At 43.8% G+C, this 12,588-nt stretch overlaps 1 protein-coding gene across 1 annotated transcript; it reads right to left on the reverse strand.

Moving 5' to 3' along the window:
• Positions 1–1,157: 1,157 nt before the first annotated feature.
• LOC133460813 (serine/arginine-rich splicing factor 4-like) lies at positions 1,158–6,969 on the reverse strand. Its single transcript, XM_061741577.1, has 2 exons — positions 6,889–6,969; positions 1,158–2,813 (listed from the first exon to the last, which is right to left on the reverse strand). Exons 1-2 carry the CDS (start codon positions 6,967–6,969, stop codon positions 1,158–1,160), a joined length of 1,737 nt encoding a protein of 578 aa, XP_061597561.1.
• Between the last annotated feature and the right edge of the window lie 5,619 nt (positions 6,970–12,588).

Here is a 12,588-nt window from a genome sequence, read left to right on the forward strand (position 1 = left end):
CCGTTTTTTTTTTTCAATTTTTTTTTTTTTTCAAAATGTTTTCCTTTTTTCCCTTATAAATATCAACAGTCACGTTCCATTACAGACCTAAATGTGTACTAGTCTGTGCATATCAATACATATATTTATTTAGTTGTTCAATACAACTGATCAGACCAAGCGCATTGACACAAGCTGCTCTGATCCAGACGGGTGGAGTGTGGAACAAACTGTCACACAATGTCGAGAGAACGAGACAGATTCAGGAAATCTGAAAAAAGAAAAAAACAAAAGAAAATGGAAGAGTTTAATGCCTCTCTTAAAGGCTCGTTCGATAAATTTGTTACAAAAATCACAGATCCGACCGGGTCTCAAGCAGCCGTGGGGCCCCGCGTCGAGGCAAGAGATGATGATGAGGCAGGGGAAGGTATCCAGTATTTTGCTAATTGGAGAGTTAAAATTGCGCATATAGACACCCGATCCGACCCGAAAAACCCCAAAATTTCGCGCGCGTGAGCGTAGCGAGCGCGCAAGAGCCCCCCCCGGCCATTCCGCACAGGGCCTCCCAAATCTCCGAGACTCCCAGGCTCTGCATACGCATACACATAAATACACATACACATACATACATATACACATACAGACATACATACTACAGCACACTTTGTCTTACTGCAAATTTTATTGGTCTTTGTAGATTTGACTTCTTATTTAACTATTCAATTTAATCAACACATTTAATTAAGATTTTCTGCAAAATGCAATAGCTTAAAACATTTATCTTATTTTACTCTGTTTACATAGCAATGCTGACACCTATTGGTGATTTACTGGTACTAATACCTTAACAATGATACTCGCAATCGATAAGATAAGGATAATTTAATAGCATTTAATAGAGCGGTGTATTAACGTATAAATAATAAAAATCTAAAAATAGTCTGATAGACTGTTTAATATACAACACATGACTTATTTTGGAATACACAGAACCAACTTGACTATGACTATGCTATGTAAAATGTGAATTCACTTTTATTAGTAACTTTGGTAAGTTTAAGATTTCAATTCATAAATAACATCGATGGAGGGGGGCCCAAAAATCACAGTCTGCCTAGTGTAGTCCATTTATTTAATCCGGCTCTGACCGCAGACCAAGAGTGAGACTGGGAGTGAGACTAGGAGAGAGATTGGGAGTCAGACCGGGAGTGAGACTGGGAGTCAGACCGGGAGTGAGACTGGGAGTCAGACCGGGAGTGAGACTGGGAGTCAGACCGGGAGTGAGACTGGGAGTCAGACCGGGAGTGAGACTGGGAGTCAGACCGGGAGTGAGACTGGGAGTCAAACCGGGAGTGAGACTCGGAGTGAGACTGGGAGTGAGACTGGTAGTCAGACCGGGAGTTAGACTGGGAGTCAGACCAAGAGTGAAACTGGGAATGAGACTGGGAGTGAGACTGGCAGTGATACTGGGAGTGAAACTGGAACTCAGACCAAGAGTGAGACTGGGAGTGAGACTGGGAGTGAGACTGGGAGTCAGACCAAGAGTGAGACTGGGAGTGAGACCGGGAGTGATACTGGGAGTCAGACCAAGAGTGAGACTGGGAGTGAGACTGGGAGTGAGACTGGGAGTCAGACCAAGAGTGAGACTGGGAGTGAGAACGGGAGTGAGACCGGGAGTGAGACTGGCAGTGAGACTGGGAGTGAGACTGGGAGTGAAACTGGAACTCAGACCAAGAGTGAGACTGGGAGTGAGACTGGGAGTGAGACTGGGAGTCAGACCAAGAGTGAGACTGGGAGTGAGACCGGGAGTGATACTGGGAGTCAGACCAAGAGTGAGACTGGGAGTGAGACTGGGAGTGAGACCGGGAGTGAGACTGGGAGTCAGACCAAGAGTGAGACTGGGAGTGAGAACGGGAGTGAGACCGGGAGTGAGACTGGCAGTGAGACTGGGAGTGAGACTGGGAGTGAGACTGGGAGTCAGACCAAGAGTGAGACTGGGAGTGAGACCGGGAGTGATACTGGGAGTCAGACCAAGAGTGAGACTGGGAGTGAGACTGGGAGTCAGACCAAGAGTGAGACTGGGAGTGAGACTGGGAGTCAGACCGGGAGTGAGAACGGGAGTCAGACCAAGAGTGAGACTGGGAGTGAGACTGGGAGTGAGAACGGGAGTGAGACCGGGAGTGAGACTGGCAGTGAGACTGGGAGTGAGACTGGGAGTGAGACTGGGAGTCAGACCAAGAGTGAGACTGGGAGTGAGACCGGGAGTGATACTGGGAGTCAGACCAAGAGTGAGACTGGGAGTGAGACTGGGAGTCAGACCAAGAGTAAGACTGGGAGTCAGACTGGGAGTCAGACCAAGAGTGAGACTGGCAGTGAGACTGGGAGTGAGACTGGGAGTGAGACTGGGAGTGAGACTGGGAGTCAGACCAAGAGTGAGACTGGGAGTGAGACCGGGAGTGATACTGGGAGTCAGACCAAGAGTGAGACTGGGAGTGAGACTGGGAGTCAGACCAAGAGTGAGACTGGGAGTGAGACTGGGAGTCAGACCAAGAGTGAGACTGGGAGTGAGACCGGGAGTGAGACTGGCAGTGAGACTGGGAGTGAGACTGGGAGTCAGACCAAGAGTGAGACTGGGAGTGAGACCGGGAGTGAGACTGGGAGTCAGACCAAGAGTGAGACTGGGAGTGAGACTGGGAGTCAGACCAAGAGTGAGACTGGGAGTGAGACCGGGAGTGAGACTGGCAGTGAGACTGGGAGTGAGACCAGGAGTGAGACTGGGAGTCAGACCAAGAGTGAGGCTGGGAGTGAGACTGGGAGTCAGACCGAGAGTGAGACTGGGAGTGAGACCGGGAGTCAGACCGGGAGTGAGACTGGAACTCAGACCAAGAGTGAGACTGGGAGTGAGACTGGGAGTGAGACGAATATTGTAAATATATTGATACAAATACTGGCATCTGTTAAGCAGCCTCTTTAAAAAGTCATCTATTTTGGGACATATTACTTATTATTGAAATGTTGGGAGCCACACCTTTAAATGTATTTTCACACAAATATGATTAAAAGAGGAAGCGCTAACTCTGCACATGGCTGTAAAAGTCAGCTGGCTGTGTCCACACGCGGGCAGGAGCCCCGGAGCATCATGGGTAAGCATGAGCTAGGATAAGCTAGCGTAGCTGGTCTTTCCTGTTCTAACCCAGCCAGGCCCACTCCTGCCGGCTCCCGAGGAGCCAGGATTCAGCAGGACCAAACCAAATCCCAGGACTGCTACATGCAGGTCCAGTCAAGGCCCTGGAGGGATCTTCTGTAAATACCCGGCTTAGCCGGTTCTCTGCCTCCCATACAGGGCCGTCTGAACGGTTGTCAGGGTGTTTAGCCTGAATCCCCGTCAGCCCAGACGTCGGAGGTTTCAGACTCATGTGGGAACTGGTGCTCTGAGCTCATGCTTTGTTTACAGTCATTATGAGATCATCAAGTTTACACCACCACAGGTGACTGCTGCTGAGGCAGTGTGCTGGAAACAGGCCAGCACTTCGGTCACCATAAGAACTGCCTGAATACCAAATAATAATCTGAAGGGGAGACAGATGGCAGGAATGTGATCAGAGCAGACCATGCTACAGGTCTGGATCCAGACCCTGGTGGTCAGTAGAGGAACTGCAGGTCTGGATCCAGACCCTGGTGGTTAGTAGAGGAACTGCAGGTCTGGATCCAGACCCTGGTGGTTAGTAGAGAAACTGCAGGTCTGGATCCAGACCCTGGTGGTCAGTAGAGGAGCTGCAGGTCTGAATCCAGGTAACTAAGTTGCTCCTTGGGGAAACTAGTCACACAGCCCAAACTACAGGTTGGAAGTGAGCAGAGTAGATTAAGTGTTGCATGTTTTCTGTGTTCCATTGTGGAAAAAAAATTACAGTGTATGATATTTGCCAATCCGGCAGCACGGTGGTTAGGTGGTTACAACTGTTGCCTCACAGCGAGAAGGTTCCCGGTTCGACTCCCTGGCCCTCTGTGCGGAGTTTGCATGTTCTCCCCGGGTTTGCGTGGTTCTCTCCGGGTACTCCGGTTTCCTCCCACTAGGGATGGGCGGTATGGACTAAAAAATGTTTGTTACACAAAAACGTCATCAACGGGAATTTATCCTTCTTTCTTTCTTTCTTTCTTTCTTTCTTTCTTTCTTTCTTTCTTTCTTTCTTTCTTTCTTTCTTTCTTTCTTTCTTTCTTTCTTTCTTTCTTTCTTTCTTTCTGGCTCATTTCTTTCTTTCTTTCTTTCTTTCTTTCTTTCTGGCTCATTTCTTTCTTTCTTTCTTTCTGGCTCATTTCTTTCTTTCTTTCTAGCTCATTTCTTTCTTTCTTTCTTTCTTTCTTTCTTTCTTTCTTTCTTTCTTTCTTTCTTTCTTTCTTTCTAGCTCATTTCTTTCTTTCTTTCTTTCTTTCTTTCTTTCTTTCTTTCTTTCTTTCTTTCTTTCAGGCTCATTTCTTTCTTTCTTTCTTTCTTTCTTTCTGGCTCATTTCTTTCTTTCTAGCTCATTTCTTTCTTTCTTTCTGGCTCATTCCTTCCTTCCTTCCTTCCTTCCTTCCTTCCTTCCTTCCTTCCTTCCTTCCTTCCTTCCTTCCTTCCTTCCTTCCTTCCTTCCTTCCTTCCTTCCTTCCTTCCTTCCTTCCTTCCTTCCTTCCTTCCTTCACGTACGTAACGCACAAAAACACAAAAACATCATCAACGGGAATTTATCGTTTTTACCGTGAGATGACAAATTCTTACTGTGGGGAATTTTTTTGACGGTATGTCGTGAACGGTAAAATATCGCCCATTCCTACCTCCCACAGTCCAAAAACATGCGTAGTAGGTTCAGTGATGATTCTAAATTGCCTATAGGGGTGGGTGTGAGTGTACATATATGGCCCTGTGATGGACTAGTGCCCTGTCCAGGTGTACCACTGCCTATAAAGCTGGTATAGAAATGGATGGATGGATCCTGATATTGTCTTCTTGGAATATGTCGATACCAGAAAACATCTATTGTCAGTCAGAATATTGAGATTAATCACGCTTCCAGGTCAATTATATTCATCTCTGCAGTTATATATCAATAATCATTGACACTGAGCTGATTGTCTATTTGAACAACATTGACCTCTTGTGGTCGTTGTGTTTTACTACAAGTAGATGCCATAAACCTCCACCACGACATGAGTGGACAGTCAGAGAGTGCGCAGAGAATAGTTCTGCTGGCAGGTGATGCCTCAACATCTCTCCAACAACTCCGACGTTGAACAGAGTTGAGCATTGGAGTCCTCTGAATTGAGTTTAGCACCACAACAACCACAGTGGCCAGAAAAAGAATGCATATAGCTCAGAATGAACTGGTCTTCTGCATTCATTTGCCATAAAATGTGATCTGATCTTCCCCTAAGTCACAATAAATTGTAAATACTTACTTCCTATGTTGAAGAACCACACAAACGATTGTTTGTTACTGAACACAGTCATGAGACATTTGCAGACCTGGAGGATGAAGCCTGTGAACCTGTGGAGTCGACAGCTGCTTGAACCTCCTTTGGCAGCAATGACTTCATTCAAATGGTTCCACCAAAGCAAGTCCAAATCATAATGCTCCCTCCACCATGATTCACCATTGGGATGATGTTGGTTACCTGAACCCTTATGAATGACTTTGGAAAAAGCTGGCTGGAATCAGAGGTTTGCACATCCATTCATGAGTCCAACACACAGAAGTCATGGAACGAGAGGGATGTGCATAGAAGAATACTGTGGCAGGGTGGAGGATTGGGCGTGTACTGCGGGGGAGTAGCGCACAGGTGGCGCAGGTTGGATCAGCTGAATCTCTCCTCCCTGCCTGGGTATTTAAGGAGTGGGCTGATTGTGCATGGGGGGTCTGTAGAGTGTGATGACACGGAGCTGTCTGAGACCCGGACACGACGGCTGTCGTGTGTGTATGTGTATGTACGTGTCTGGTGACGAATAAAATCAACCATTTCTCCGCTAAACCACGTGTCCTCATTCCTGTCAGCTGACCTCGGTAGCACGAGTTGGCTACAAATACCAAAGGGGGGTGGGGGTGGTATCAGGATAAACTTTATCCAATAGACAGGTTTGTGCAAATAAATGAGGAATTTGATTCAGCAGGCTTTGTTTTTCAGGTTAGAGAAAAGAAATGAAATAAAATAAATAAATAAATAAATAAATAAATAGAGATAGAAAAGCCAGAGCAATCAAAAAGTAGTGATGGAAGTGGATGATAGCAGCGTGGAAGATGATCAGCAGCTCGTTCTGCAGGTTAAACTCTCCTGAGCTGTCTCAGGAAGTTTAACCTCTGCTTAGCCTGCTTGGACATATTCTTTGTGGGTGGTCCACTTTGGATCCCTGGAAATTGCGGATCCCACAAACCTGAAAGTTTCCACAGTAGACACTGTTGTTGAGGATGATGAGGGGAGGGGAGTGATGGGGGTTTCCTCATGAAGTCCATTGCCATCTTCAGAATCAGCTCCAGGTGGTTCTGACTGCACTATTAGACCATCTGTTCCACTTCCTGTCTGTATGCAGACCTGGAACGGTCCGATGACTGTGATGTCATCTGCTTACTTCAGGGGCTCCACAGAAAGGTTCCCTGAGGTGCAGTCATTGGTGTGTAGAGGGAGAAGAGCAGTGGGAAAAGGAAACATCCCTGGGGGTCTCCAGTGCTGATGGTCTGGGTGCTGGATGTGATGCTCCCCAGCCTCACCTGCTGCCTCCAGTTAGTCAGGAAGCTGCTGGTCCACTGACAGGTGGAAGTGGGCACAACAAGCTTTTACTTGGGGATTTAATGGATGACGGTGTTGAACGCCGAACTGAAATCCACAAACAGAATTCTGGCGTATGTCTCTGAGATGCTGCAAGATGTAGCATAAACTCACATTAACTGCATCATCAGCTGACCTGGTTCCTCGGTAGACAAACTGTGGGAGGTCCAGCAGGGGGTCTGAGATGGACTTCATGACTACAGATGTCAGAGCAATGGGTCTGTAGTTGTGTAGCCTGACTCCATTGGCTAAAACTCAGAATCCAGTTCAAAAAGTTTATTACTTACGTTAGTGTTAGTAAACCTCTAGTTAGTGTTTAGTAAACCTCTAGTTGGCGTAAACTCTAGTGTGTTAGAGTCAGTAGTCATAGCTGCAGCTATAGAACAAGACTATAATAGTTAGTCTCAAACATAGCTTCGTGGTAAATATGCTGCTATAGGCCTATGCTGCAGGGGGGCACCGACATGATCCACTGGGCGGTGCCTCTCACCCTTCTTCTCTTCTCCTCTTCAATCTTTTATTAAAGATGGATCTTTTGTGTATGTTTGCAGGCCGGAGCTTCAGTAGCTGCGTGCTGCTTTTTCTCTTTTAATTTGTCACCCTTTAATTTGGGGCAGCACGGTGGCTTAGTGGTTAGCACTGTTGCCTCACAGCAAGAAGGTCCCCGGTTCGACTCCCAGGCCCGGCAGGGGCCTTTCTGTGTGGAGTTTGCATGTTCTCCCCGTGCTTGCGTGGGTTTTCTCCGGGTACTCCGGTTTCCTCCCACAGTCCAAAAACATGCATGCTAGGTTAATTGATGATTCTAAAATTGCCCGTAGGTGTGAGCATGAGTGTGATTGTGAGCATGGTTTGTGTGTTTCTATGTGGCCCTGTGGTGGACTGGTGATGGACTGGTGACCTGTCCAGGGTGTAACCCCTGCCTCTCACCTAAAAATGAGCGAAATGGAGTGATAGGCTCCAGCAGACCCCCGTGACCCCGCAAGGGATAAAGCGGGTAAGATAATGAATGAATGAATTTGTCACCCATTTGGTGTGGTCTGCTTTCCTTTATCAGCATATTTTATTCTCTTTTTTTCACCTATCTATGTCATGAGCGTATCAATATGTCAAATACTGGATGATTATTAATAGATGATTTTCTGCGAGTCTGTCTGCAGTCTTCATAGACAGCTGTACTCTTCCACTAACAAAAACACGCTGATGTGGCTCTGATGAGGGGAGTTGAATTATCTTGTAACAACGGTGGGTCTCAGATTTTTGTCGACCATCAGCTCTTTTAGGTGTCAGATAATGGGATTGATCTGGAGAACTTGGACGGGGAATCTTTCAACTGTCAGAGCATCTCTGAAAGGATTGTTGGATGTTTCCAGTCAGCAGATGGAGCTCCTGTCAAACCATGGCCAGACCTGGTCCAACACTGGCTGTATAGATTTAGAGAATGTCCAGGCATTTAGAAAACCCCCAAAACACTGGTACAAACCTCGTAAGATGTTGTGATTTTAATGTAAAAATTGATGAAATATGTCAAAACCATCTAAGGTGGGTATAAAACCTAGTCGATCAGTAATTTATCAGTAATGACCTCAACAAACTTCAGAATCTCTGACGTTCAGCAAGACTTGTTCCAGAATCATAATGATCACCATGCTGTACTTCACTCTCTTGATGGCAATTTAATTTAATATGGTTCTGCGTCAAAACGACGCCGTGCCTACGCCGTAGGGTACGCGTCGATGCGTACCACACGCCGTCACTGACGTGTACCTCCCAAAAATTGTAACTATGCGTCGAGGCGACGCAGACCAAACGCAGACGGAGAGGGCTGTGATTGGTTTGCTTCGTAGCAACGCATTTCCAGTTTCCGGTTTGAAGCAGTCGTGAACTTTCAGCGCTCTTTTCTTCGTGTATGTGTGATTTTTTTTTGTTTTGTTTTTTTGCACAATAGTTGTCGCCTCACTGTGACCAGAAAAAGTCGGATAAACCATTGAGGAAAAGATTGCGAATTAGCGGTCACGGGGGGTACTGCACCGTGGCGAAGTCCGAAGGGTTCACGACGGCGTCACGGCGACGGCGTAGGTTCGGCGTTGATTTGACGCAGGAACGTAATTCAGGCTTAAAACGCGAAAAACACAGGGAAACGCACAACGAGCACACAAGCCTTTGAGATCTGTAAGAGAAAAAACAAACAGACACGAGAACAAGCAGAGACACAAACAGCAACCATTTCAGGTCCCTGAGGCTGAATTAAAGCTAGGCTACTGCGATTATCTGTCCCCCAAAACTGTGGAGTGACTATGGAGGTGAGTGAGCAGGTGTGTATGTCTGTGTAACTGTGTGTGTGTAACAGTCAAATCAATGCTCTACCTGAACTGTAACTATAGTGGAGGAGGGAGGGCACAACCACGCTACCCAAGAGACCAGAAGCCAACAAGGAAGAAACCCGAACCCACGCCACCAGCAACCCCACGGAGGGCCAAAAGAGGGCGGGAGGAACCCCCCCGTCATCATTCATGTCTTAAAGAGAATATGTTTTGTTGTGGTTGTTAATTTCACTATTAGACCAGCGATTCTACCCTGCGTGTGGTAGGTCAAGTGACTACTGTTCCCAGAGGAGCTCCGCTAGTCCTCGTTTCAGATGTTGGGAAACACTTGAGATGAGGATTTTTGGTCAGATTTCATCAGAATGACTAACGTTTATATTGATAATAGGTTAGGATAAAGTAAGTCAGCCGAAAACTGACTAAACGTGGGCGTGTTCCAGGTGGGTTCCCAGGTCTGTTTACTCCTCCCCTTTGTAACGTGGCACCGTGCAGAACCAAAAAAGAGGCTTCAAATTCACTCTTTAAAACTAATGACATCACAGAGGCTCTTCTGCAGTTTACTTGCAGTACTAAACTGTTTCAACTTCTAAACAGTTTGTCAAACTATGGACAGATTGATGCCAAAGCACTTTGAGATGACATATGCAGACCGACTAGTCTCTTATCGATCAAAGTAGATGTAAACCACATCTCAAAACTAATTTCATTAACCGGACTCCAGGTGTGCAAATTACTTTACTTTAGTTGAACGTAGTAAAACATTCACCTGCTTTTACTATCACTGTAATTGTTTGATAGGTGTGTTCAGTAAAGAAGAAATCTTCTCGCTTGTAGCTGAAAGTCCTTGTTATCTTGTTTGTTATTGTGACCTATGCAAAAATCAGTTCACATTTTATGGGAATTCACACCTTTTTTTTGCCTCTATATTAGAAAGTTTTTTTTTTTTTTTTTTTTTTTTAATTGACAGATATATACAGAGAAGGTACAAAACTTCAGGATAAAATGCAGTTACAAATTAAGGACAGTAAATTATATATCAAAATAAAATGGAAGGCTTGAGGTTTAAGGAGGAAAAATAAATAAAAACAAAAGATCAGGAAATATCAAATTTTTCACATAGGCTTCTCGTTTTAACCGCTTTGGGGTTTATGCTCTGTTTAAGACTGTCTGAATACGATATTAATATAGCTTTGAGAACAATTATATTTGGACGTTGGCTAGCAAATTTAGTACAGTGAATATGATATTCTGCAATAATTAAGAGAAGATTGATTAAATATACTTTGTCTGGGCTTGTCATATCATTTTTTGATACACCAAATAGTACATGTTGAATGCTTAAACTTAAGTAATCAACTTTAGCATTTATAAAATTATTAAGGTCAATCCAGAGAACATGAGTATATGTGCAATTCCAGAATAAGTGAGATATCGTTTCATCCACATTACCACAAAAAGAACAGAGTCTGTCAATGTTTATCTTATATTTAATAAGATTGGTCTTGAATTATGAAGTATTTTAAAAGTAACCTCTCTTACTTGTTTGTAATAATACATTTTCTTGACAAGACCTGTGTTTTTCCAATTTATCTCATTATATAAGTTATTCCAATAGAAAACTGCTGCAGGTTTAGAAACAATATCTTTCTGTACAATATATCTAATGCAATGATTTTTAGCTTTATCACTTAATAAAGGACAAATATTACCAACATATATGTCATCAGGATTCAACCTTGGAATATTACAGTTTTTACCTTTAGGAGCAAAACACAGTAACCTTCTAGCAGTGTCTGGTATTACATCAAACACAATTGAATATTCTCTAGCAGTAACAGGAAGACCATAGATTGAGAGAAATTCTTCATAATTGAGTAATTGACCATTGCCATTCAATAGTTGACTAACCAGTCAAATATTATTATCAACCCATCTCCTAATATATAAAGATTTTTTTTAAATCTAATATCTTGATCGTTCCAAATTAAATACTTGTGGGGAGAGAAATTGTGTGTGTATATCATGGACCAGAATAATAGAAGTTGGCTGTGAAAGTTAGATAGTTTCTCTATATTAGAAAGTTTTTTATTTTTTTATTTTTTTTTATTTAACATTTGCAAACAGTACAATGATAACAAAACTTCACATTATGCAATTTCACGTTGAATTATAACATATAAAGAGTATAACTCAAATTAAAAAACAAAACAGAAAGCACAACACATTATAACCAGCCAGGGGGGATGAAATTATAACAGAAAGCCAAAACATTTACATACATTTATGGTTTTGATTGCTTTTGAATAAGTAGAAAACTTAATCCAGAGTTCAGATACTGTTTTAATTCACAATGAAAAGTAAAAAAAGAGGGTTTTTTGCGTAAGAATTTGGATTAGTGGATGTGGAATTTTGCGAGGATAATCAACAAATTAATAATAAATGTTTCTTTTGGCTTTGTTCTAATTGTTACATGGTCAAAAACACCAAACAACACATCTTTCCAAAATAAATTAAAATCAATATCAATTCTTTCAGACACAAAATTACACATATCACTCCAAAAAGTTTGAACAATGGGGTACAGCCAGAATAAGTGAGTCATCGTTTCAGAATTTGCAGAACAAAAAGTACAGTTTGACTCTATATAAGAAAGTGTGTATTTCCAACACGCAGGAGTGACGTCACCAGTCCAGTGCCCTACTGGAACCGTCCACCAGATGGCAGTAGACCACCACCAGGCTCTGAGCAGACCCCTGCTGAAACTAAGATGTCCCCTGGTTTTGGTAAAATCTTTAAATGGATGAAGCAGCCTTGTTAGACTCCCATCATGACCTGTCCAAGCCTCCACCTGTCGTCCAAAGCACATTGAGTCACAACACTGCATCGGGCAATGGAAATAATTTACTGGTTGACAGCAAATATGCAGATTCTCTAACAAGAAAAGCATTGTTGGCAGTGTTTCAGGTGCTAATCGGCTTTGTCACAAACTCTATTCTCTGTGCTAATCTCAACCTCCCAGCACAGCCTTACTGGGCACAAAGAACAAAGGTAAGACTCGTTTTAAATGAAATTACAGTGCAAAAAGCCTCTTGTAATCCTCTGTTTTTTTAGCCTTCTTAGCAATGCTGCTGGTTTTTCATTCAGACTCAGCTCGCTGCTAAATGCTAATCCCAATTTATTTTTAAAAAAAAAGAGGAAATAATGGAAGACATCAGATGAGCGCTGATTGCTAAAGAGCGTGAGGCAGCTGCGAGGACTGAGTTCGCTGTGCTGTCACACAGGTTGCTTTGCCCTTCACTCTGAATTCCCACTCTGATCAATCAAGTCTTTAAATTAGCGGCTTGTTAGGGAGCATTGTCCCCAATCAGAGCCCTCTCAGCCCTCTGACCCGGGGCGGGGCCTGGCTCACGGTGCCACGCTGCTCCTCCAGCAACATACTTTACTTTGCATTTATTTGCAAGCCAGGCAGTATTAAAGTATGAATATATGTTTT

The sequence above is a fragment of the Cololabis saira genome, chromosome 15 (genome assembly GCF_033807715.1).
Source record: "Cololabis saira isolate AMF1-May2022 chromosome 15, fColSai1.1, whole genome shotgun sequence".
Classification (NCBI taxonomy): Eukaryota; Metazoa; Chordata; class Actinopteri; order Beloniformes; family Belonidae; genus Cololabis; species Cololabis saira.

Excerpts from the sequence above, each read along its gene's own strand:
- LOC133460813 (XM_061741577.1), bottom strand. The coding sequence starts at position 6,969 with ATGAAGTCCATCTCAGACCCCCTGCTGGACCTCCCACAGTTTGTCTAC. Across the intron at positions 2,814-6,888 it reads CAGCTGATGATGCAGTTAAT|TCTCACTCTCGGTCTGACTC; the intron begins GTGAGTTTATGC and ends TCTCACTCCCAG.